Source organism: Epinephelus moara, chromosome 20, assembly GCF_006386435.1.
Source record: "Epinephelus moara isolate mb chromosome 20, YSFRI_EMoa_1.0, whole genome shotgun sequence".
Classification (NCBI taxonomy): Eukaryota; Metazoa; Chordata; class Actinopteri; order Perciformes; family Serranidae; genus Epinephelus; species Epinephelus moara.
The window spans coordinates 32,851,765-32,878,630 of record NC_065525.1 but is presented as its reverse complement, the minus strand read 5'-3'; the positions used below and the strand labels follow the sequence as shown (position 1 = coordinate 32,878,630).

The window sequence follows — 26,866 nt, the reverse complement described above, 5'->3', positions numbered from 1 at the left end:
GTTTGTGCAAAAGGAATTAAAGGCCTTAATAGACCCGATGAGTTCAGTGGTTTAAGCAAATAATTGCCCAGGTTACTAATTGAAGTTTTACAGTACCTGCGTTTATCCTCAACTACACCACTGCTGCTACTGAGGGTGAGATGGTGAGAGATTCCGCCCTTACCCAGATTAGTAAAAATGTAAAGTTAGACCCTCGGAACAAGAAGCCCTCTCAGGGTATCCTGCCTCAAAATATTTTTTAGATTTTGTAGTAGTATAACATTTTAGATTTACAAGGTGTCCCTTCTTGAGGGGTACATTGTGTATGGCTCTCGATTCTTCTCTGTTTATTTATTTATTTTCTTTCTGAAGTTACTGTAAGTATTGGTTATTAACTGTAACTGACAGACCATCTATTTCTTCTGGTTCGAGTTTTGAGAGAGGGGCAGGTAAAATGAGATTGTTTTTTTTCTCCCTGTCCCTTTATGGTCTTCAATTTTAATACAATTCAATAAGCTTTATTGACATGACATTTCATATGTGTTTCTAAAGCACAATTACAATTAAAGACAGCGAATTCAGTAATAATTACAAAATCATAGAAACAAAGTTTAAAGAAAAAACTCATTAAGTGAAGGAGTAAATAAAAAGGCAGAGTGTGATCTGTGATGTGATGAGCTATATGTTGTAGTGTTGGTTGTCTCTCAGGCTGTGACATGCACTGACATATGCTGCATCCATGACGCTGACACTATTTTCTCTAAGTAGATGTTTCATTTTTCTTCATAGGTCCACGTAACTCATTTTATGGTCTTCATTTCATGAAAAGCTTCTCCCCACTAGATAAAGATGTATTTATTTATTGTCACATTTACCATTAAATAAATTAAATCTATTTCCTCACCCTGCCGTTAGGAGGCGCTGTGACATGAACCCTCAGTAAACATTGGAGCAGATTGTTACTCACATGTGAGTCATTGCTCTGTTGATGCTGGACCGGCGCTTCTTCCTTCAGTCTGCCGTCTGCCTGTGAATTCAGTCTGTTCTCTGTGATTGGATCTCACACCGGTGCCGTGAATGCAGCGCGAGGAGGAGGAGTGACATTATTAACAGACACAAGAGAGGCAAAGAAACACAACACACAGAGAGATGTCTGGGACCGCGAACACATCTGCGACCCTGCAGCCCGCAAAGATGAAAAAGGACGAATCTTTCCTCGGGAAATTAGGAGGAACCTTGGTGCGGAAGAAAAAGTCTAAAGAAGGTCAGTGATTTTTTGTTTTGGTTTTCTTTGTTTTTCAACATTATAAAAGGCCTCTGTTTGTTTTAGCTTGTTGGGGTTTCTGTCCGTGGTGCTGCAATCACATGATGCGCTATTAAAATATTCTGCTCTGGGACATCACTGGCACTTTAATCATGCACTGCACACATGATTTATATGAATACATTTTTATCTTTCTGTGGTATAATCTTGTAATGTTCCTCTTGCATTCTCCCGGTTAGTGTGTCATACATATTTTGAGCCCTAGTGTAGTTTTAATACTTCTCCAAGTGAATAAGAGGCGAGACAAAGCACTCTGAGCAGCTCCACAGGCATTTACCATGAGGTAATGAACATAAATAGATCACACAGTCACACAGTGGTGACAGGATGTGGAGATAAAGGTGGCAAACAGCAGGACTGTGTTCACTGTATTGTTTTGGATATGAAAAAATAGGCTTTAACTTATTGTCCTACTTTACCAGTTGTTGGTCAAACTATTTTCTGCCCTCCCACGGGCCAGACACTGTGTGGTCAGACAGACAGCTGCAAGGTTTAACGTCTCAGTGTGTGTGTGTGTGTGTGTGTGTGTGTGTGTGTGTGTGTGTGTGTGTGTGTGTGTGCTCACAGCCATGTGTTTGTAATCTCCATTAAAGGAGGTTCACCACCAGCAGGAGGAGGACAGAGACATATTAATTGTCTAGGAGCCTTATTGAATTCTATAATAGATAGATAGATAGATTATTAGTCCTGGGGGAAATTAAGGCACCCAGTAGCTTTTTACACAACCCATACATAAACGCAGATACATATGGATAGAGGACCAATGTAAGGTGATTACATTAAAGTGTAAGAGCATTGCAGAAGTGATGAAGGCGTTGCTATGGATAATATGAACGCAGTTGAAGATGAATATATGTACATACCAGTGCAGATACAGATACAGATACAATATTTTAGACTTGTGCTTTTTCCTCCCTAAATAAAACATAAAAGTAGCACAGGACTTTTTATTTTGACATAATTTAAGACATTTGCAACATAAATTGATGCAGAAAAGGCACAAATCGGTGTATCAAAATTCATTCAAATCAGATAATTAAGTGTTTGATCTTTAAAATGTTCTGTGAGAGGACCCTCAAACCCCCTGACTCGTGTGTCACCTCCAATGTTAGAATGAAACCGACACCTTTGTATCATCATATAGATTCAATGAAGACCTGCAACAAGATGATACAGGATATACATCACATGAAATCAAGTTTATTTATATAGCACATTTTAAAAACCCGCAGTTGACCAAAGTGCTGTACAAATTAAAAGAATAAGACACAAATATATGGCAATATAATATGTATACAAATATAAAACAGAATAACACTGGTAAGAACAATTAAATATAGTTGTGTTTTAGACTTTTAGTTGGACAAAACAAGCAATTTGAAGACACCTCTTAGAGGTACAGGAAATATGATGTACAGGTTTTTACAGTGATCTTTCTAGTTTCTCAGACAGGAATGTGGAAGCACATACAAGCCTTCAATAACTTGTAGGAGTAATAAGTGTGTGGGAGGAAATTGTCCGTAGATAAGGGAAGAGAATATCTGCACGCTGTCTGATTACTCGCAGTAAAACTTTATTTAAATACACAGTTTCAGTTCTTAGATCCTTATTAGGTAGAATCAGGGAACAAAGAACATCCAAAACCACATATAAAAAACGTCTCCTCCTGAGGCGAATTGTCAGCCAAGAACTGTTACTGGAATAAGTCCCACAGTCTGTGTGTGTATTCAGTAGGGATGCGCGATGTTGGATTTTTTGCCAGTATCTGATATCCCGATATATAACAACTGATTTGGCCAATAACTGATACTGATACCAATATATCTTTTTTTCCCACGTAATTTTAGTGATCAAGTCCCTTCCATATGAATTAACATCGTACTATGCATGCACACTCGTACTCTTTCAATGTATGTAATTTAATTAATTGTACAAAATAAGAAAAAGAATGTGGGCCGATGTTAAAAGTTCCTTTTACTGATGATGTGCCGATATTATCGTGCATCCCTAGTATTTAGCCTATAAGAGGGCACTTCCCACTATCAAAGATGGATATTATGGGCAACAACTACATCAATATAACCACTGAATAATATAATAAAAAAAAGACAGTCTATCTAAAAACATGTCTAATATGTCATCAATGAAGTCAGTCTTTACCTGATGAAGGTTAAAGGGCCAAAACGTGTAAATAAAGTTTATTGCAAGTAAGGGTGCAGGAATTCTCTTCTCTTCACCAGTGGTTTGTGGACAACACAATTAATAAAAAAAGTTGTTAGTTGCTGACTTAAATTCAACATTAATATTTCAGTCTTAATATATTATGTTGGATTTTTTTTCTTTTGTTAGAGCTAGGCTAATAGTTTCCCTGTACTTCCAGTATTTGTGCTAAGCTAGGCTAACCTCATCCTAGACCTATCTCTGTATTAGACACACAGAGATTTAACCGTCCCTCCTCTTAACTCTTAACTGGCCCTGGGGAACACCATTTCCCCAAATATCTTTACATCCTCTTCAGAAGTCTGCATTTCAAGACTGCCAGTACAGGTCACAAATGTTGTCCTATTATAAAGAATCCTACAAATACCTTTATCGTTTTTTGCCCACAGTACCTCTGGCCCAGACTTTAGTGTAGGCATAGGGGAGGTAAAAATGGGGAAAGGCAAACCTGTGATCTCAGGCGTCTTAGGCATTTTCTCGTTGTGTTTATACTGGATGTAATGAATGATACAACATGAAAATGTAACTGTTCCTTTATTTGTCAGCCTCCAACGTACCTACAAAACCCCCCAGTGGTTCCCAGACATTAATTTTGCTAATGTATGACTGTGCTGTAAGTCAGTGCAGCAGAGTGGGCTGAAAGGAATCCCACTACAGTGTCAGTGTGTGTGTGCAGCTTGTTTGAGCGCACTGCCCCTGTGTGGTCAAAGTGGATTAAAGCCAAAATGATAAACTGGTTATTTTAAAGGTAGAAAGTCTCTGTGATTTTAGAATTGAAAGTCAGTATAACAGGAGACAAGTATGTGAGTTTGGTCTTTGGTAAAGCAGCCCAGCTTGTGGTCTCACATGCTGCTGCTGCTGCTGCTGCTGCTGCTGCTGTGGTTTCTGTTACATTTGGGTGTGGTGCTGTATATCTTTAAGAGGAACACCCAACACTGGAAAACTTGCTTCACACTTGCTGAATAATCAATACTAGTGTAACTGTATTGTGCCTTAAAGAGAGGGACTTATGGTTTCTTAAGCTGTGTTGACACTCCTTAGCAACCACAGGTGCTCCTTTTAGTAGTTATAAACATTCAAACCCTCCTCTTCTTCTGCTTGTATCAGAAATAGGATGAAAAGTGTTGCTTAAGGCTGTTTAGCAAGACGTAAACTAACATGTATAATTTACCAAGCCCAGATTCCTGCAATTACAGACCTAGTTTTCAAAGATACTGCACGGTCATGGCTCTTTGTGTATATCCTGATAAACTGAAAGGAAGTCTGCATCTCTCTGACAAGACACAGCTCCCTTTGTCAGCAACAGGCAGTACTGTAACAGTGAGAGTTTAGTGGGGACAGAAAAAAAGTTTTTGCTTTATAAGGACCGAGAGGATGAATGTCAGGTCACATCCTCGCTCTGTTATCTCAGGGTGAAGAGTGTATGCACTCTGAAAATACAAAATAGGACTTAAGTGCAGGATGGATGCTGATATTAGTAAGTCATCTGGTTATTGTTGTGTTGTTACTTTTTTAAACTAACTTCACCTGCTTGTTTTATTAATTAATGTATCAGGAATACATCCAAAAGGTAGTGAAACTTGAACCAACATTACTAGATTCAATATATAGTTTGATACTGTTGCTTTGTGTCTTTTGCTGTTTGCGATGCAGCACTGGTGATTTTTTTTTTAATTTAGCATCTTTAGGAAAATACTGTATAAATAATAAAAACATCTGAATCGCTTGTAAATTATATTGACTTAACATTTATGGTATTATTAGTTGCCGTTATCCAGGAAATCGCTGACATACTTTAAACATTTAAGAGTAGAGTTACTCCAAAAAAGGACAGAACATATTTGCTATTTGATGCACCTGAACAGTCAAGTCAGTTTTTCTCTATATTACAGCCGATATAGTGACTGATATTGGCCTATTAATGTGGGTTACTGATATTGTAGCACAGAAATATCAAAGATTTGAAAAACTGTAATATTACAGTTCCTTCACCAGAGAGCCCTGAATTTTTCAACTGTAAAATGTCCCACTTAGTACATATCTCAGTCATAATTTCTAAAAACTAAATTTAACAACATCTGTAAGATTCTTAAAAAAGTTTGCGTATGTTATGATGTGCACTGAGTCTTATTTAACACTGTTTAATACGAGGTATCTGGTTGCAGATATAAAGTTAACTATCAAAGAATTCACAAAAAAACTCAAGTATAGAGGACACCAGATTACTGCATACCATGTAAAACCTTTAATAACACCATAAGTTTGATCTAATTACACACAGTAATCAAATTATTAATGTTTAAAATGTACTAATTTATTGTGAAAAACATACCGACATGTATGAAAAGAACCAAACAAAGAAAACACTTGACAGCACATAAACTTCAATTTTATTGAGCGTGAAAAAAAATAAACATAACTGACATTAACTTGACATTAAGTGTGAACCTGGCACTTTGAGGATTATTAAAGGAAGAAGAAGATATACTTTATCAATCCTGATATATACACAGGCCTGAAATACACACACATGCATAAACAGGACCTGTACAGTACATGCATTAAATGGAGAGATGTGCCTTGGACAAGCACCCCGAACAGTTGGTCAGTGTCTTGTTAAAGTGCACCTCGGCAGTGCCCAGGAGGTGAACTGGCACCTCCCCAGCAACCAGTCTTCACTCCAATTAGTCCGTACTGGAACTTGGACTGGCGACCCTCTGGTTCCAAAGCCAAGTCCCTATGGACGGAGCTACTGCCACCCCTAGTTACCCTGCGCAGAGTGGTGCACTAAAGTAGACTGAACACAGGTGACTCAATACATCTCCTGGGTGGAGGTCTGTGGTCCACTGAGCACATTTTCTATTTATTTTTTTATTTAGTTTAATTTTATTAAAGTTCAGTCAATTGTCTTTTTTTTGTCAAGTTATATCCTCATGTTATATAGGGGTGAAAATCACCAGAGGCCCCACGATACAATATTATCACGATACAATATTATTGTGATTTTAAAAGTGTCGCGACATGCTGGGTATTTCAATATATTGTGATTTATTACCTTTTTTAAACTGTAAGTTATGTCCCCAAAGGCAAACTTTGTCAACATCTGTGCCATCTAATAATATAAAGTTTTTAGCAGAAGAATTTATAGTGGACTGAAAAAGCAATTGATTTTATTATTCTAGTAGGCCACCTAAAGTTTAATTTGTATTTGTAATATTAATAATTTATATAATTAAAAACTCAAAACTTGGCACTGTGTGACGATACGATATGCTACACAAAAATATCTCAATACTCTGCTGTGTCGATTTTTTTCCCCCCACCCCTAATGTTTAAGGTTTTTTTCTGTGGTATCGTTTCAGTATTTAGACATTTAGGCAGGTATTGATCAAAGTCGTAATTTTGAAATCACAACAACACTAGTCAGGATCCAATTTGATTTACAGTCTAAACAATTTTCGACTTCCGCTCTCCTTTTGGATTTGGATTAGAAAAAAAACAGCACGATACAGTACAATAGTAGAAAAAGTAGAAGAATTGCAATATGGAGAAAAACAGAATCACATCATGGAGTAAATAAAGTACATAGCATGTAATAATAAGTAAATATTGAGTGTAATAAGTTAGAGAGTTAATATCTGCTGAAGGCCCCCTGTGGAACAGACTCAGTGACTCTGTCATCTCCCGGCTGCTGTTACTCACTGCTGCTTGTGTCGGTGTAAATAACCACAGCTATATTTAAGGTCCGGCCTGTCTTCTCCATACTGCTGCATTATTTATATCTTCCCCCAGTGCCACAGTGAACCGTCTCCCCCCCTCGAGAGCACTGGAACCAAACAAGACGAGGTCGATTTCAATCTGCTTTACGCTGTTGTTTATGATGCAGACTAATTATACTCGGAACATTTTTTATCTCCAAAGCAAAAATAAGTCTGACCATATCTTGCTGTTGTTTTGTCCTCTTCCATAATGGTTTGCAAAAACCACAGAGGAGGTTTTTACGTGGATTTGTGCAACGCAGCCAGCGTAAGATTGACTGCAGGCTTTGATTTGTATTGAATTAGTGTAATTCTGTTAACAGGAATACAGCTGCTGCCTGATTGATTATCCGCTGCAGCAAAACATGTTAAAGGCTCCATTCACGTGTTCAGTTATTCTCCGAAAAAACAAGTCTCTTATATTGCTGTGAAATTACTAGATTGCAATTTAAACAGTCAATTACAGCAACAAAATCCTGAACTGACACCACCAGGCTGCATGCATTTATACGGATATTAGATTCAAATTAAACGATATCCAGTCCACTCTGTACCTGTGAGAGGTCAGTGAAGTCTGTCCTGTGTCCAGAGCCTGGTGCGTTCATGTCCAGTGTGGTCTTTCCTGTCCCACACACACACACACACACACACACACACACACACACACACACACACCCCTCAGCGTCTCTTGTAACTGGACCGCAGATGTGGGGTGGAGGGCTGTGACAGAAATAAACACGTGATGACGCCCCTGCCACTGCTCAGTCCCACCGACTACGATTCACACACACATACACTCCTGGATTTTCTACCTTTGCCCGCTGCCGTCGTCGTTGGGAATCAGGAGGTTTATAGTGGGGACATGGCGGGGCTGCTGTGTGGGACCAAGAGGAAGAAACAAGGTAAATGTGGTTCTGATTTTGGGCTTTGAGGAACTTGGAAGTAGAAATGGGGAAGCAGGACCTGTTACCTTAGTGCAACTGCAGGTTAATATCCAGCAATGTGTTGTGTCGGTTGTTGTAAGAGGTCATCGAGATGTAAGTAGTCACTGTGAAATGTCTCTTTAACTGAACAGAATTGAGTGTGAGGGTTGCTGTTGTATTTCTGGATCTACGAGTGGGAATATTTTTATGTCCATAAATCATTCTGCATAAATCTGCTCTAGCAAATTAATTATACGGTATAATGTGACCATTTTTCACTCACTTTTCACTTGACTGTGTGAAGTGCCAGCAGCAGTAATGCAGTCAGATAGACGCGGAGGGAGGAAGCAGCACAATTATGATGAAATGCAGCGAGCTTGCTCTGTAATTACAAAGCAAAGTGCTGATCTGTAGTGAGATTCAGCTCTTTTGAGAGGGCTGAATCAGATAGGAAATCTATGGGGACCTCTCCTCCCCGGGGTTATTCTGAACATCCTGTCTGCACTGGCTTTGAAGTTGAGATTTTCTCCAGATTGTATCACAAACACACAGCTCTAGACTTCCCTTTATTATATTTTCAATCAGAAAAATGCATTTAATTTTAAAAAAGGAGCTCAAAGTGCAGCCACTCTGAATAGCAGAGTCAATGAAATGACAGATTTGAGACCATTGATTGCAGTCCGGCGTGTTGCAGGTCGTACAAATTGAAATGCTGGATGATAAAAGCAGCGTGGCCATTAAGAAGAAAAAGCCTTTTAATCCCTGGAGTGTCTCTGCAGTCAGAAGTGAACGCATCTCAGTGGAAATTGATTGCACTGAAAGCCTTTCTCAAAGTGTGTGTCAGTGTTTGTTACTTTTTGTGTCTTGTTGTCACCTTGAATCAGCTTTAGTGTCCACAGTTTGAGACTAAATTCTCATTCTAAATGAAATACACTATAAAGTGCCAGTATGCAAAGTATAATAACTTTTGATGGACACTTTTGCCCTGTAATGCAGTCTGTAGTGGAAAAGACAGAGCGTCACATGGGTGGAGAAAAATTTAGGAAGTGACAGACGTGTGACAGAGCAGTTTGCAGCTCAAAATCACTGGATAAACATTTTTCACCAACTGAAGATTCTGCAACTCACAACTTGACGACAGCACACTCCTTACATAACATCTTCTCAGCACAGTATGGTACATCATGAGGCGTAAACAGATGGAATATACTTTATAATGTGGAATTGGGAGTCAAATTATTCTACCTAATTTAGTGATTGACAATCTGACTATCTGATTAATAGTTGCCAATAAATTATAGTCTTTGAGTTGTCCCTTTTCAGAGTGCAAAGTATGAGATAGAAAAGGTAAATTTATTTATATTAATTTGACTTTTTGAGTATGTTGAGTCCATTAAGGTCTGTAAACGTGCGATGCTATGATGCTTACACACATACAGAGAAAAGCTTCATCCAGCCTATTTTTTCCTTGTATTTTTTTATGCTATTTCTGATTTTATGTATGATTACGTTATCTGTTTATTGACTAGTTGGCACCTGATCAGATGTAGCACTAATCTCTTTGTACAGTGACATTAAAGGGGTTTAATTTTATTCCATGTAGTAAATAATCTTGACATTTGAAAGAAAATGAGGATAAATACAAGAATATATACATATACACTTACTGTCCACTTTATTAGGTACACCTGTTCAGCTTCTTGTTAACGCAGTGACTAATTGGCCAATCATGTGGCAGCAGCTCAATGCATTTAGGCATGAAGACATGGTCAAGACGACCTGCTGAAATTCAAACCGAGCATCAGAATGAGGAAGAAAGGTGATTTAAGTGAGCGTGGCATGGTTGTTGGTGCCAGACGGGCTGGTTTGCGTATTTCAGTAACTGCTGATCTACTGGGATTTTCACACACAACCATCTCTAGGGTTTACAGAGGATGGAGCAGCAGTTCTCTGGGTGAGAGTACCTTGTTGATGCCAGAGGTCAGAGGAGAATGGCCAGACTGGTTCAAGATGATAGAAAGGCAACAGTAACTCAAATAACCACTAGTTATAACCAAGGTTTGCAGAAGGCCATCTCTGAACCGACAACACATCAGATTTGATCCTTTATACAGTGTAAAAGTGATCCACTGGTAGGAGGCCCCAGGGCAGACCCAGAGCATGTTGGAGGGATTACATATCTCATCTGGCCTGGGAGCATCACTGGGGAGAGGGACGTCTGGGGTGCCTTGCTTGACCTGCTGCCCCGACGACCCGGTCCTGGATAAGTGGATGAAAATGGATGGATGGATGGATGGATGGATGGACAGTTTAAGATGTTATCATCCGTATGACAATAGGCCTGTAAATGTCTTAGTTTGAGCAGTTTACGTTTGTAAGGTAGTTGTGAAACTTTTCTTGTATGGAGCGTCTTCCATGATGAACACAACATGGCGCTGTTGGAGGGTTTTATAACTCACTTCCACTCCTCACTAGTTGGTTTGGGATGGCGCTCAATATGGCAGACCCTTCTTCTGAAGGCAGAAATGGAGTGAGGGAGAGGGTGTAGGGCGTGGTTTGGGAAAGGCTGATGGTCACTTCTGACTCCAAAAAAAAAAACAAGATGGCGACTGTCAAAATGCCAAACTCAAGGCTTCAAACCAATGGGTGACATCACAGTTGCTATGTTCACTCTTTTTTACAGTCCATGCTTCATACCCAACTGAGGCTGACTCAAGTGACATCACTTAATGCAATTTATCTGACTTCACGGCTCCCCATGGAGCCAGAAAAGGCTTTATACAACTTTTTAAAATATGAAGCAGTACTCATTAAGACCTGTTATCAGACTCTCATGTGTGGAATCAATGGAGTTCCCCTTTAAGATTCTCTCAGAAGTGTCAACAGATTTAGAGAAACCTGTATAAATGTCAGGTTGTTGAGCTCTGACTGTTGCCGACACTAACAAGAGAAAGTGGTGGTGGAGTGACTGAAGTAGTGTCTGTAGAGGAGGAGCGGCCCACAAATTGACACCAAACTGACACCACACTTTGCCCACAAGGGGAATTTGTGGTGATTGTGTGCTGATATTGTTACCAGTGACTCTGAAGAACTTTCGTGTCTTGTATTTCTGTCCCACAGTCTTTGCCTGCTTATCTCTGTCCTTTACTCAGATAATTTAAATACAGTCAGTGTTATTTTCAGACATTTTTTTTTCAGATAATCCCTCCAGTTATTTACGAGTAGGACTTTCAATCGAGCCTTTCAGTGTTGATTTGTTTTATTGACTTTGTCGTGCCTGTATTTTGTGTGTTGTTGTCTCCCTAGTGAGTGATCTTCAGGAGGAGGGGAAGAATGCCATCAACGCTCCCATGCTTCCTACAGGGACAGACATCCACCCAGAGGACACACTGCTGGGTATATCATCAAACATATGCACATCTCAACAACATCTCAATATTAATTCATGACTTGAGGTCGCAGCCTTGTTGATCCTACAGTTGCATTTCCAGTATGATCAACATCTTAAAACATCCTGTGCCCACTGTTAGAGGTTTCTGAGGCCACGGAGGACACTATGAATGTGCTGACACATGTTGAGTAATGGGGACTTTGACAGTGGAGGAGCAGGAAATGAAAGTGGGTGGAGGGGAGACGCCTCTGCCCTCAGTCACCGTGTGAATCACTGTTGACTTGAGGGTGATAAGAACATTGTATGTGTGTTTGTGGCTATAGATTTGTATTTATGGGAGATTAACAACATGGTGGCATCTAGTGGGGGAGACAAATATGCAGAAAGTGAAACAGGATATTTTAGTGTTACTGTTAACTACGCTGGTTGTCTTTTCTCTCACATTATCGTCATCAGAGGAAAATGCTGAGAGGATCATGTTGGACCCGACTTCACGGGAAAATCTTAAATTTAAAGATCTTCTGAAGGTAGGCAGAGATCACACAAACATCACACCTCTTCAGCACAATCAACGCATAGAAGGAGAGAGTTTAACTGTAGGTCTTTGTGTCCAGGTCCTGATTGACTGGATCAACAGTGAGTTGGAGGAAGACAGGATCATAGTCAAAGACCTGGAGGAGGACTGTTACGATGGACAAGTGCTCCAGAAGTTATTTGGTGAGAAATTGGTTTCTTTGGCATCACAGCTCTCACAACATCTTTCTATCCATAAAGCCGCTGCAAGCCTTTAGCTTGGCTTTGACCACCATGAAAATTCGCAGTATCATTTAGCCATTCATTCATTTTCCATAACCATATGCTGTTGGGGGTCACAGGGAGGCTGGAGCCTATCTCTAGAGGCGGGGTACACCCTGAACAGGTCGCCAGACTGTCACAGGGCTGACACGTAGAGACAGACAACCCTTCACACTCACATTCACACCTGCGGACAATTTAGAGTCACCAATTAACCTGCATGTCTTTGGACTGTGGGAGGAAGCTGGAGCACCTGGAGAAAACCCACACTCACACAGGGAGAACATGCAAACTCTGCACAAAGGGACTCCCCCACCCCAGGGTTCGAGCTAGGAACCCTCTTGCTGTGAGGTGACAATGCTTACCACTGCACCACCGTGCCACCTAAGTAATTTTACAGCAGTTTAAAGTTGTATTTGCAGTCTGTTGCTCTAGTATAAAAAAGTTTTTGTTATGCATTTGGAATTTGACTCTTGACAATGGTCAATGACAGAAATGTTGCATTTTCAAAAAGGCTGCAACTAACAATTATATTCATTGTTGATTAGTAATCTGTCAATTTCCTTGATTAATCCATTAGATTAAGATATTCAGTTTACAGTCATAGAGGAGTAAAAACAGAAAGTGTTCACAGTTAAGAAGCTGGAATCAGAAATTTTTTTTAAAAGATACTCCACTGGATAATTCAATTACCATTGAGTTAGCGATTGATTTAATAATTGACAACTGATTGATTAATCAAGTGATTGTTGTAGCTCAAATTTTCAGTAAACTAAGTGCAGACAGTGAGCAGTATTCAGTCCTTCATTTTGCATGATTTCATTTCTCTATGTGCCTTTGTGCCAGCTGTATATTAGACATGCCTTAATTAAGGGTACTGACAGTAATGCAGTGGCAGCAGTGAATACCTTGCCTAAAAGTATAATCTTGAAATTAGCATTAAAACCTGCTTTGATAATGACTACAAGTAAACACAATTCACTCACAGCATCTCTTTCAGAGTTCAGAGATTAATGAGTTTTAATGAAAAGCTGTTGCTGGTTCATACATATCCAACTCATTTAATAACAGTTCAAAATGCTGATATTGGCACGTGATTGTTTCCTCCAGTGACCACTGTGATAAATGTGTGTTCACTAAGGTGCTGCTGAGTCCAGGAAAGCTTCAGTGTCTTTGGTCTGTTAGGAGCTTCCCCCTTGTGTCTGTTTTCTGTTACTGCAGGCTGAAAACACACTCAGAGTCTTTCAACTGAAAACAGTAAACTTTAGTTGTGTTTTGGCCGATCGTTTAAACGACAGCAGCATTTTGGGTGCCTGAAAACGCAACGTTTTGAAAACGGGTTCCAGAGTGCAACGTTTTGGAAACAGCAGCGTCTCCATTGTCAAGTAAACTTGCAATATGCAGTTCCTCTGAAAACGGAGACTTTTTGCACATGCGCATTACGGTTCCAGTCACTAGGCATGCCGACCATCACAACAACAATGCCGAGCTCTGTTTGTGCTGCTCACCCTGTTGATTTGAAGTGAAGTGTAGATCTGTTACTGTAGTATTTCCACCTTGTCGTCCATCCAGACAAAGTTATCTGTCTCTTTGTTTTGGTTTGTAATCACCTCATTGTAGAGGAAGGTGCTTCAGCGTAGGTGCATGGCGTCATGCCGTGGTGTTGCTTTGCAAATTTACACTGCCACCCATTGGCCTGGCGTGCATACTACAGTGTTTCCAGTAGATTTTGCAGCTTTGTGTGAACGGGAATCGTTTCAATAACGTCGTCATATAAACGCAGAAGTTTTTTAAAACGCAAAGGACAGACTTCTGTTTTTATAGAAACCGTCGTCGTCTAAACAGGGCCTCAGAGTGTTTAATCCTCCCCACCCTGCCAAAAAACACTAAAACAAAAGGCAGTTTTGGGTGTGTTTTGAATCAACTAAACTTTACAACACTTCACAGAAACCTCCGCCGCTGACTAGTGTTTTGGAGGTGTGACATAGGCACACCACTACACAAGTATAAATGCTCTCAACGGCGTAGGCTACAGTGTAGAGTCTGCTACACAAGTACAAATCCCCCTTAAGGAGAAATTCAGACGCCATGGCTGGACCAGTTGGGAACCACTGCCCTAGAGCCCCTGACAGAGGTTCGGGCTGAGCCCCAAATGTATGTCAGTCCTTGAAATGCCCCTGCGTGAACCTGACCTGTGTGGGGCTGCTGCGATGCTCTGTAGGTTGGACACAAGCATGTACTTTAGACAAAAGTGTCTGCCAACTGAATATAAAGTAATGTGTGACACTGCAATAGTAACAGTTATTGAAGTGGTAATATGTCGAACTTGTATCTGTAGGTTACAGAACTTTGTGTTACTTTGTGTTTTTGTCTTGTGCTCTAATTATCTCATGCATTTCTTACATGTTTTTCTTGTATGTAGATTCTTTAATTCTGTGTTTTTTGTGTGTGTAATCAAAGGAAAAACTCAGCTCCTCTCATTATCTCAACATTGACTGCTTTCTTTGCTCCCACTTATTGTCATAAACACCAGCTAATTACTGCAGCCTGACAAACGTGACAATAAAACATTTTGAACTAGCAAATTAATTTTACAAAAGCCAGCTAATACAAAAGAGGACTTACACTTGGTTCCATTATGTTGCTGAAGTGTCTTGAACAACAGCTAAAGCACGCAGCAGGAAACACTTTGCTAAGTGATGTGTGATTTTTTTATTTCTGTTCAAACCCCTTTTTAGTTCTTCGCACTCCTTTAGCACTTTTGCTCCGTCTGTACTCTCGGTCTTTTATTGCATCAGTGCCTGTTTTAGATTTTCTTTTTTTTTTTATCCGTGTTGCTTTCCCTTTTCTTTTTTTATAAATATTTGAACCCACATACATAAGAAATAAATCCTCTTTCTTGGTATTGCGTGCAGCAAAGAATCTTTGTTGTCTGCAGTTGTCACATTTGTACATTGTCAAGATCACCATGTCCTTGTTATCCAACGCACAAAACCCACGATGATACAGGCATGAAAAAAATTTTTTTGTTGTGCACTTTTTGGATTTGAAGTCTTTCTGTAACTTTTGTCTTTCCTGTAAATTATGTTTTTTTCAACAGTTGACCTAAATTAGATTTCTTCCCTTTTTTAATCTGTACACGAGTTCCTCTCATTTTTTTTAAGCCCAACAGGCCTGAAGCAAGCCTCCTATTTCTTGCTACAGTTCCCCTGTTCAGTACAGTACAATGCTTCATGATTGTGTGTATGGAAAGTCTCTCCCTGTGTGTTTGAGCTGATATCTTATCTCTGCTGTTTCTGTTGACAGAGAAGCTGTCAGGCAGGAAGCTGAACGTGGCCGAGGTGACTCAGTCAGAGATCGGCCAAAAGCAAAAGCTTCAGACAGTTTTGGAGGCCGTCAACGAACTGCTGAGGCCTCACGGCTGGACCATCGAGTGGAGTGTGGACTGTAAGTTTTACATAGACGCCAGTGATTTGCTGCTTAAAGGTCCAATGTGTAAGATTTAGTGGGATTTAGTGGCATCTGGTGGTAAGGGATGTAAATTGCAACCAGCTGAAACTTCCTGTGATAAGAGTTCCTTCAGTGTTCATGGTTCAAGGTTTTACTGGGAGCTGAATTATCCACAGAGATCTCTTCCTCTCTGAAACAAACCCACCAGGTGATTTAAACCAGTAAAAACACTGAATAAAGCAGTTTCACGTTACAAATCAGTGTTTCTCCAATGCAGTTCGGCTCGTCAGAGACAAGCTGCTAGCCCAGCACCTGCTAATGTGTGCTCACCTTTTTTCTCTGGTAACGTAAGATTGAGACGTTCAGAAACTGCAGAGAACAGTACTACTATCAACAGTTCCATCTGGGTGTTTTTTTTTAAATGTAAATGTTCCATTCACAGGACCAAGCAGCGCTGTTTCGTCTGCCTCCATCATGTGACAAAGCCACTGTGGCCTTTAATGTCGCACCGGGTCAAAGGGCACCAGCGTTAATTTTTTTAACACGTTATTTTTTCTGTGATTAATTAATAGAAATCAACGTGTTATTTTGATGGCCCTGGTAAAAACCTCAAGACCCTATCTAGAGTGTTTGGTTTGTCCATTCTGGGCTACTGTTGAAATATGGTGGTGCAACGAGGTGATATCTGTAGTCAAGGATACGCTCCCTTTATAGATAAAAACGGCTCATTCTAAGCTAACGAAAACCCAACAACTCTTATTTTCAGGTGATTACACACAAAAGAAAACACTGTTAATATATTATATTATATTTCTGCCAATAGATCCCCCTAAATCTTACACACTGGACCTTTAAACTGGTACTCCAGCGAAATTTGGGAACTCACAAGAGACAGATTAAAATATTTCTGACCCCTAATATGGGTCTAGCTTCCAAATACTGCCTACATTGACCATAATGTAACTTATTAAGAGCTCCTCCACAGCCACTGAAGATATTACACAACCTGAACTTCTTGTGCAAAATTGCTGGAATGGCCCTTTAACACATAATCTTTTAATGTGCATAACAAATAGAAAGTCTAGAATTTGAGAAGCTCTACAAACAGAAGGATTCCCCACTGGAGCTCACAGTTGGTTCATTCATGCCTCATTAATGGCTCATTCACAGTTTTCTCAGTTTTTATTCTGTCTCTCGAACAAAAAAAATCACAGACTGTTACCTTTCATCTCCAGAAAATTGTTCACATCATTATGTTAGCTCGCAGTGTGCAAAGCGCTGACATTCCTCTCTTATGATTCACTGATGCAGCTATTCATTCAAAGAACCTGGTGGCCATCGTCTACCTGCTGGTGGCTCTCGCGATGCACTTCCAGGCCCCCATCAGGCTGCCTGAACATGTTTCTGTGCAGGTGGTGGTCGTCAAGGTAAAGTGGCTCATCAAGCTCACACAGGGTTGGAATTCATTATCGTTATGTGCAGTGATGTAGGGATGGATACAGAGGTGTGGAATTGTATTTATTTATTTACTTATTTAAGTTTTATTTAACCTGCACTGAGATTGAGAATCTCTTTTTTAAGATTAGCAGCAATAAAAATGAGTTACAGACAAACATCAAGATAATAGAAAATATACCTATAAATCAAAATTGAACAACAATGTGTTTATAAAACCACAAATATAATTTTAATACAATCATTCCTTTGTATAAATTCTCTTAATGGAACCATAAAACAATTTAAGAGCTTTCTTCCACAACAATAATATAATGAAGTTAACACATTATAGTGACAGTTAGTTTATGGCTAAATATTTGTGATGTCTTTCAGTATTTTTCTTTGTCTTGTCTGTACATGTAATTTCATCAATTCTAGTTATTTTCTCGTGTAGTAACTGAAGCATTTTGATTTTTGTTTGAGCAGAAACGAGAGGGAATCCTGCAGACTGCTCTTGTGACCAAGGAGCTGACGAGCACCACAGAGTAAGAGCTGATACTCCATAGCTGTATCCACAGTCGTCCTCTTTTTATATCAATGTTTTAATGTATTAAAAATCCAGTGTGTAGGATTTAGGGGTATCTATTGGCAGAAATGCTGCATTATATTTATAACTATGTGTCTTTATAGGCCTTTTTGCACTTTCGTGTCAGCCACCGTAGTTCTCCTACATGCCTGGCACACAAGAGAAGTTCAGTTCTACAACCTCACCACTAGATGTGACTATATCCTAAATACTAGACCAGAGGCCTGTACTACGAAGCCAGTTCAACTTAGCCAGGATATCTTCTCGATATCTTGTTTGACTAACCCTAACACTGGATGTATGGGTAACTACAAAGCTGGTTATCAACTAGTTCTCTGGGCTTTTCTATCCAGCCAAGAGCGCGTTCATGTGAAAGAGGCAGGGGAGCGACATCATCAGAACCATGAATGAAGTAGGCTGCTTCATATCATTTGAGATAAAACGGTACTTAAAGTGTTTTGGGACTGCGAGAAAGTAAAATGTCGATGTAATCTGTAATCTTATAATGGAAAATGTAGAAATATTGAAAATACTGTCCAAAAATTCACCACCGGCCAAGACATAAATTACGTGTAGGTATCATTAGGCTATATGTGACATTAATACAGAGTATTTTTTGCTATTTAGTTGGATGATGATGAATATGTAAACTGTTTTAAGTGATGCCTGACTGTTTCTGCTACTGAAATAAAGGGAGAAAAAGTAGCCTAGATAATCACTGATGAGGTCTATCTGACCGAAATGTTTTATTTATAATAAAGGGAGCCAATTAACAGTGTGTAGATTATTTTACTAATTAATTATTATCTGTTTATTAGTTCTCATGCAGGGATGCAATCAGAGTGTAAAAGTAGCAGCACTGTCAGCTATCACCGTGGGGGAAAATAAACTGCATAAGTTAAAATCCTGCTAAAATCATGTGTTTAGTGTTGTAAATGATCTCTCTGTTTGAAGTGCTGTATTAAAACCAGTGGAAATAGAGCCCTGGAAATATTAAATGATTCTGTGGCTCCCTTCTTTTACCTGAGACTTTTTTCTTAAGTGATCTGATTGGTCAGAGGTCGGGGTGTTGACAGGCTGTGATTCGATACTCTGAAGTTAACCTGTTGTGGAGCAGGTTAGCTGTTCAGCATAAGTTGCCATGGTGATTTATCCCAGCAAAAAGAGAACCAGCTTTGTAGTGCGGAAAACCCAGAGTTAACCCTGAAGTTACCTCTCTAACTCCAAATCCTGTTTCGTAGTACAGGCCTCATAGGCAACCTGTGGCTCTGGAGTCACATGTGGTTCTTTCGCCCCTCTCCAGTTAACATTTTGTCCACTACATCTATTACCTGGCACCTTTTCTTTTAAATGTTGTTGAGGTCGTGTCTAAGTGAACCTCAGTAGTGGTGGCTAGTTGTGAATCTCCCCAGCGAGGCTAGCTATGGACTCCAAATCCAAAAATGTAAAAGTCTCAGGGGAAAACAGAGACAGATTTATTTGCTTTCACCACCAATTCTTACCAAATGTTCATAAATAGCCCACTGCTGACCAGCTATGTTGTGCTAAAACATATTTATGAATGCTCATTAAGACCTGTTAGTAATGTTGATAGGCTTATTTTAGACGCAACAGTCTGTGTCACCTTCAATTTTTATTTAAAAATGGTTCTTCTTATAGTATAGATTGCTGACCCCTGCATTAGACCCCTAAGCATTAATGATGTGTATAGGGTCCTTTAAAGTATTATTCAATAGTGTTTAAAGTTGTCTCTCTGTTTTTTTGTTTTTCAGAATGATGATGGGACGGTTCGGTGAGTCCTGGATACATATCATGTTACAGTATTATGGAAATGTCCCTGTACTTTTATTGTTTCTAAAGGAATAAGTGAACATTTTTTGGAAATATGCTGTTCGCTTTCTTGCTGAGAGTCAGATGAGAAGATTGCTACTACTACTATAACATCTATTAATTAATAGCCTCTGGCTGTAGTTAGAGATAACTAAGACATAACATGTTAATTAGTGAGCTTTAGAGGTGCTCTGGGTTTTTTTAACCTTTGGACAGAGTCAGACTATCTGTTTCCACCTGTTCCCTGTCATTATGCTAAGCGAGGATAACTGCCTGTAGACACATATTTGTAGGGCACATGTGAGAGTGGTATTGATCGTCTTATCTTTTTGACACATTTGACATTTTCCAAAATGTCAAACTGTTCCTTTAAGTATTCATAACCTTTGATTTTATTCTTTTTGTTACAATAGAGAGGGACGCGTTTGACACTTTATTGGATCACGCACCTGACAAGCTCAACGTGGTGAAAACGGTACTCAAGACCTTTTCTTTGCATGATAATGGATAGTATAATCACTTCAGAATATTATGATTATTATTTTTAATTGTCTGTAAAATTAATAATAGTCTGCCGATCTTGTTTCTAGTCTCTCATCACCTTCGTGAACAAACACCTGAACAAGCTGAACCTGGAAGTTACTGAGCTTGAATCTCAGGTGAGCGATCTGATGGGTCTCAATCAATTATTAAAATTATCATTAGATGTTTTTATGTAACATATTTCCATCCTCTCATATTCCCTCTATTTGCACAATTTTATTTTCCAAATATGTATCATTCAATCTGATTTGATTATGCAGTTTAATATTGAATGTTATGTAAAGTTTCATTTTGTGTGTGTGTGTGTGTGTGTGTGTGTGTGCGTGCGCAGTTTGCTGATGGTGTGTACCTGATACTACTGATGGGGCTGCTAGAAGACTACTTTGTTCCTCTGTACAACTTCTTCCTCACCCCTGAGAGCTTCGAGCAGAAGGTGATTACACCCTCAATAAGTCGTTTAAATTAAGAAGATTTTTTTAATTACCTTATCAGTATGTTGAGTTTCCTTGTTGTGTCCCCTCAGGTCCATAATGTGGCATTTGCCTTTGAGCTGATGCAGGACGGAGGCCTGAAGAAACCGAAAGCCAGACCAGAAGGTATTTTATAGACACACTGCATTATTACACGATTAGATAAAAGACATGTTCCCAAAGGAGATTTAGTGGAGGCTGACTGAGATTATGATTCTAACAGGAGAACATTTTAAAAGGGTGTTATATGGTTGATGTTCTGCAGCAGCAGTCATGGTAAAAGTAGTCCAGTAGATGGAGACCTTGCCTCACCCTCAAACTCTAATACAGGACAATAGGTGCTGAGTTTCAGCTTTGTTGTCCAGGTTCAATAATACAACATATACTGAAAGAGTCAAAATATGACTCACTGGCTTCTAATGGTTGTTGCTTTTATGATTAATTCACCATTAAGTAGTTTTCTCTGTTAATCACAGAGACTTGCATTTTGGTAACCCATTATCAGAGGTGCCATCGAGGGATACAACTACCCCCCCCCCCTCCTCACAAAAATAATTTGAAGCCTCTGTATGGTGTTTTTAAACTTGAAAAGGCTTGTTCCCAGTAAAGGTTTTATGGCTTTATGGCTAAATTAAAGCAGCACATTTGTCTTTTTTAGGACAAATGAACAACTAGCCTATTTGAAGAACAATGAATCTCCTAACACATATAGATACAGATATGTAACACATTAAGACACGATTGTTGTGGAACTCAAATTGTTAAACGTACTGGTAGTAACCTACACATATCAGATAATTAATAGGATTTAACTGGAAAATAAGAAACCAAAATATATCAGTAGGATTCCTTAACCTTCAAATTGCCGTAGTTTTCAACTGGCCTATATCTATGTATTTATTTTATTTAAAAGGAAGCATGTACAGATTAAAATTTAAACATCACCGTTTGATGCATGGTACCAGATTAATGCTTTAAGCCAGTGGTTCCCAACTGGTCCCACTACAGGGTCCAGATTTCTCCTTAGTCATTAATTCAAGGTCCACACAGTTTAAAATATTCAGCATCATACTTGCATTTGGCCATGCCATCGAGCTAGTTTGCTGTCTCTCTTAAGTAGCTGTCCTTTAGTCACTGACTCCACAGCAAGAAACGGCACTTCAAAATTAAAGCTCTGTGCTGGAAAATTCCCTGTAGTTAAAAATAAAGTGTTTTTTCACGTTTGTGTGTCACCCGCAACCCACTTTTGGACAGCGACTTACCAGTTGGGAACCCCGGCTTAAGGCTAATTTGCATCTGTAGTCCCTTAGCAGTTCAAAACAAACTTCTGTGAAAACAAAGAGACAGCACAACAAACAATACAACGTTAAAACTTACTACAGTGTTATCTTTAAAACAATACAATACACAATACAAAACTACACACAATAGTACATCCTAAGTCAACATGTCCTCATACATCATACATCAAATTCATATGATTAGAGCCCCACGAATGGCATCGTCATGTTGCGTACTTAACATAAAGTTATGTAGGTTAGGTTAAGGAAAAGAAACACTATTGGGCGTTGTCACACTACGTACTTCAGTTACGTAGGTTAGGTTTAGGAAAATAAAACATGGTGACAATGTACCTTAAAATAAAAGTTCACTTAGTTTCACACGGGACACAGTTACCAGTCTCCTGGGGGAAAGTCCTGTATTTTTATGACCCAACCACCACAACCTGCCTCTTTAGACAAACTTTCTTCTTTACTCCAGTTAACACATTGGTCACATCATTGCAGCCTTAAAGTTAAGGGTCATGGGGAGGCTGGAGCCTATCCCAGCTGACATTTGGCGAGAGGCGGGGTACACCCTGGACAGGTCGCCAGACTATCACAGGGCTGACACATAGAGACAGACAACCATTCATGCTCACATTCACACCTACAACCAGTTTAGAGTCACCAATTAACCTGCATGTCTTTGGACTGTGGGAGGAAGCCGGAGTACCCGGAGAAAACCCATGTTGACACGGGGAGAACATGTAAATTCTGCAAAGGGGGGCTCCCCCACCCTGGGTTCAAACCAGGGGCATTTTGCTGTGAGGCAACAATGCTAACCACTAAACCACTGTGCCGCCCACCTTTAAGATTACGTGGCTTATATTTTCGTATGTACATGTGCGAGTAGTGCATGAGAACAGTCTGCAGAAATGTATACTTGTCAAATAATTCAAGATTTTAAGGTCAGTGAGTAAATACATATATACTACAACAGCATTAAAGACTTCCCAAAATTCAGTTATCACTTTTGTTTTGGTGTGCCACCCCAAGACTTTCTGTGGCCCCGTCTGGCCAGCTCTATGAAACATTCCTGGGGGCACCACTTGCCCATTCTATTCTGCATACCCTCTGTAGAGTTAGACATGCTATATTACAGAAATTGCTTCCAGTGTGATCTTACACGGCTGACTAATCACGCAAAATGTAATCAGTATCTACGCCACTGAAAGATTTAAATTAATACCAGGTACTAGCTGGTGGTCACTAAAGATGACACTGAAAGAACGATACAGTAGATTTCTTGTTGTCATATGATTTTAATAGAACTTTTGACATGCTCTACGGTAACTGTAAAGTCAGAGCCATAACTATCAGCTCAAACAAGATATATTTAAGAATATTTATTTAACTGTACAGTATAATTCTGTCTTGTGTGTACTTATGTAATTCTCAGAGCTGCTTTAAATATTCATGTCTCGCTCCACATTCTTGTCCCATATTTCTCCATATTTCATACCCTACATTCCATATCCAGTTTTTAAATTATTTTCTCACATTATACTATTTAATGCATTGTGCATACTTTTGTTTTTTGCTCTTTGTTTAATTATTTCCTTTGGCTTAAACTGGTCTTTCAACATTAGTGGGGGGTTTTTCATGTCTGTATATGTTCTATTTTACTATGATTGTACTATGCACAGTCCTTGGAGATTGAAACTGTAAGTATTATACTGCACAGTTTTGTATGTGATTAATAAATAAGTGAATCTTGAATCAGTATGAGCTAGCTTTCAAAATGTGCAAATATTGTTTCTCTCCACACTGTATTAATGCAAATACTTTTCTATTCTTCAAACATTTTTCTTGACTAAATCAAAAAGGGGGAAAATATCTTACCAAAAACATCACAGTTTATGCAGTATTTGGACATTATTGCTATTATCTATCAGTTTATGAGCTCTGATTAGGATACGGTTTGCTGAGGGTTATTTATGCACATCTGCAGGTTCATTATAAATGAAAGTTAATGATATCAACAGTGTCATCCAAGCTAACAGGGAAATGCAGAGGATAAGGAGCTTAAGGCATCCTAGTTTAAATGGTGATGCAATATGGCACCACTGTAACAAAATGGTGTCTGGCTTGAATCACTTAACAAAGACCTAGTTGTGATGAGAAATTACAATAAAGCACTTGTGTAGTACATCAGATGAACAGAACAGAAAGTACTTTTGTGCCTTTGAATCTCTCCCGGTAAGATGTAATACATCATATGATAATCATTTGCAAATTCTTGGGCGCTATTTTAAGCCCCATTTCATTTTCTAAAATTACAAATGACCTTTTGAAGGTAAATAGTCCAACAGCAATCACAGAAGAAGCTTCTTTGCATTGTAAATATAATTTTATGGTGGCACAGTCCATTTATTTTGTGCTTCGGTGTTCCAAGGATCCAATTTTTCTCTTAATGCATTAGTTTTTGTGCATGTCAAAGGTCTGATTTTTCTTCCTGCAACTCCTCAGAACAAGTTCAGCAATCTCTAATGATCCCTGTCTCCATTTTCTTTTCCAGATGTTGTCAATCTGAACCTCAAGTCCACCCTCAGAGTCCTCTACAACCTCTTCACCAACTACAAAAACTCTGAGTGAACTTTTCCAGTTTTACCCCCTGATATTACTATTGAACACTGCCCCTGTGCCTGCGCTGATATTATGCATTACACACTGGACACTGGAGGAGACCAACTGGGACTGAAAGACATCATTATGAGGGATTTAAAAAGACCCATGGGGAGAGGCCTGAAAAAAGGCTCTGAATATTAGTATTTAATCTTCCCCAAATGTCAGTATTTATTTATTCTTTTCTTGAATGTTAAATGTAACCCAGGAAACTCTGTGACCTTTAGCCTGCATTTGAATACACAGCCGTCACAGAAAAATGAATGAGAGCAGAATGTTAAAACTGGAAAGCATTTGTGTGTTTAACTCCCCACTGCAGAATATTTAAGAAAGTCTAAAATGCTGTTATATATTATAGTATCTAAAACTGATTTGTGTAAATATTTAAAGAATAGTTTTAGGAAATACACATATTCGCTTTCTTGCCAAGAATTCGATGAGAAGATTAATACCACAGTCATGGTTATATATGCTAAATATTAAGCTACAACATTGGTACCAGCAGCCAATTAGCTTAGCTTAGCATTAAGACTTCAAATGGGGAAAGTGCTAGTTTGGCTAATAGACTGGGTGACATCACACATTGGTTTGTGGACTCCTGTTTTGAAGCCATTAACTTGGCATTTTGGCCGTTGCCATCTGGATTTCTTTGAAGCCAGAAGTGACTATGTTTACTTTAAACTGTAATAAAATGTAAATGGACGAGTTATATAAAAAATTAACCCGCTGTACAGTTGTAATGAAGAGAGAAATTAGCTATAGAGACCAAAACTTTTTTTTTTTGTACCAGGCTGTAAACATGTTTCTCCTGTTAAGTTAGGCATTTTAATATGGGTGTCTATGGAGACTGACTGCCTGCCTAAAGAGGTGATTCAAAAAGCTGTGGCTTTCGGCGCTTTTATGTTGCCTTCATTTTTCAGCCCCAGAGGTAGCCGCTTGGTCTGGCCCTGAAGATAACAAAATCGGCCTACCAACACCTGCAAGGCTCAAACATAACATTATGCGTTAGTCCATTTAAGAGAAAAGTACATAAACAAACAAATTGCTTATCAGATAGAAAGATTGTGGTACATTTATGCCCCCAAAATGCCATTTTATGCAATTGAATCTACTGCTTAAAAAATGTAGATCACAGTACAGTGCACATTTTGCCTTTGGATTATAGGCTAATCACATAGTGACAGAAGGAACCAACGAAATGTGTTATTTTAGCTTTCTTGGTCATTTTAACGATATTGTGTAGAAAAGAAAACTTATTTAGATTATTGGCTGCCCCTGTAGAAAGTGTAGCTTAATAAACACAAAGTTTTCTAGAGTCAAAAGCTGATGCTCTGTTATGCTAGTACCGTTAGCAAGAGTTTAGCTTGTTATGGGGGAAACAAATGGTAAACAGCATTCTTTTACTTACAAATAACAGTGAAGGAAAAAACAATGACGTTAGCCTAAATGTAGTTTTAGTTTTAGCTAAAGCTAGCCATGGCTATATCACCAGCTATCTTTGAAATGATGTAACGTTAGCTCTCTTTCTTCTTTAGCTGGCTGTCTTGTGACATTTGCTCCCTTCAAATGGTGTTGTGTTTACCGGGTTAATGTTGTGTTGACATGAACACCCCCCTTCTCGTGGTATTCACATAGTCCATCTAGAGTCAAAAGCTGAGATGGCAGTTAATACTACTCTGTTATGCTAGTACCGTTAGCAAGAGTTCAGCTTGCTCCATCATGACTGGACTGGATTTCGGTCATTAAGTTATGTGGAAAACAAACAGTAAATAGCTTTTCCTTTACTTACAAATAACAACGAAGGAAGAAACAATAAGTAACGTCATAGCTAAGGTGAGCCCTGGCTATATTACCAGCTAGCTTTGAAGTGATTTACATTAGCTCTCTTTCTTCGTTTAGTTGGTTGTCTTATGAACATTTTCTTCCTTTCAAATGAAGTCGTGTGTACTTTGTTCACATTAAGTGTCCACTGCTGTATTCACATGGTCTGTCTAGAGTCAAAAGATGAGATAGCAGTTAATGCTACTCTGCTATGCTAGTACCTTTAGCTTTGAAATGAAATAACGTTAGCCCTCTTTCCTCTCTGTTTAGTTGGCTATCTTGTGACATTTTCTCCCTGTAAATGGGGTAGTGTTTACTGTGTTCTAAGTGAATGCTTCCCTCTTAGGATAGTCACAACTTTGTAAATGGAAATTTTCTGATAGCTCCGAGTT

General features: G+C 39.0%; 1 protein-coding gene across 2 annotated transcripts; it reads left to right on the top strand.

Moving 5' to 3' along the window:
- Positions 1 to 949: 949 nt before the first annotated feature.
- parvb (parvin, beta) lies at positions 950 to 26,860 on the top strand. Of its 2 annotated transcripts, none has more exons than XM_050073257.1 (13): positions 950 to 1,243; positions 11,511 to 11,600; positions 12,052 to 12,122; positions 12,210 to 12,312; positions 15,697 to 15,837; positions 17,152 to 17,267; positions 17,764 to 17,822; positions 19,636 to 19,655; positions 20,107 to 20,168; positions 20,284 to 20,352; positions 20,568 to 20,669; positions 20,760 to 20,832; positions 24,547 to 26,860. In XM_050073257.1, exons 1-13 carry the CDS (start codon positions 1,129 to 1,131, stop codon positions 24,621 to 24,623), a joined length of 1,098 nt encoding a protein of 365 aa, XP_049929214.1. In that variant the 5' UTR covers positions 950 to 1,128; the 3' UTR covers positions 24,624 to 26,860. The 2 variants fall into 2 exon arrangements, with proteins under 2 accessions (XP_049929214.1, XP_049929215.1); XM_050073258.1 differs by lacking the exon at positions 950 to 1,243 and adding an exon at positions 4,917 to 5,000.
- The last annotated feature ends 6 nt before the right edge of the window (positions 26,861 to 26,866 follow it).

Bases quoted from the DNA above. Each gene is read 5' to 3' on its own strand.
- parvb (XM_050073257.1), top strand. From the start codon at position 1,129: ATGTCTGGGACCGCGAACACATCTGCGACCCTGCAGCCCGCAAAGATG. The intron at 17,823-19,635 runs GTAAGAGCTGAT...TTTGTTTTTCAG, and splicing joins GAGCTGACGAGCACCACAGA to AATGATGATGGGACGGTTCG. The intron at 19,656-20,106 runs GTGAGTCCTGGA...TTGTTACAATAG, and splicing joins AATGATGATGGGACGGTTCG to AGAGGGACGCGTTTGACACT.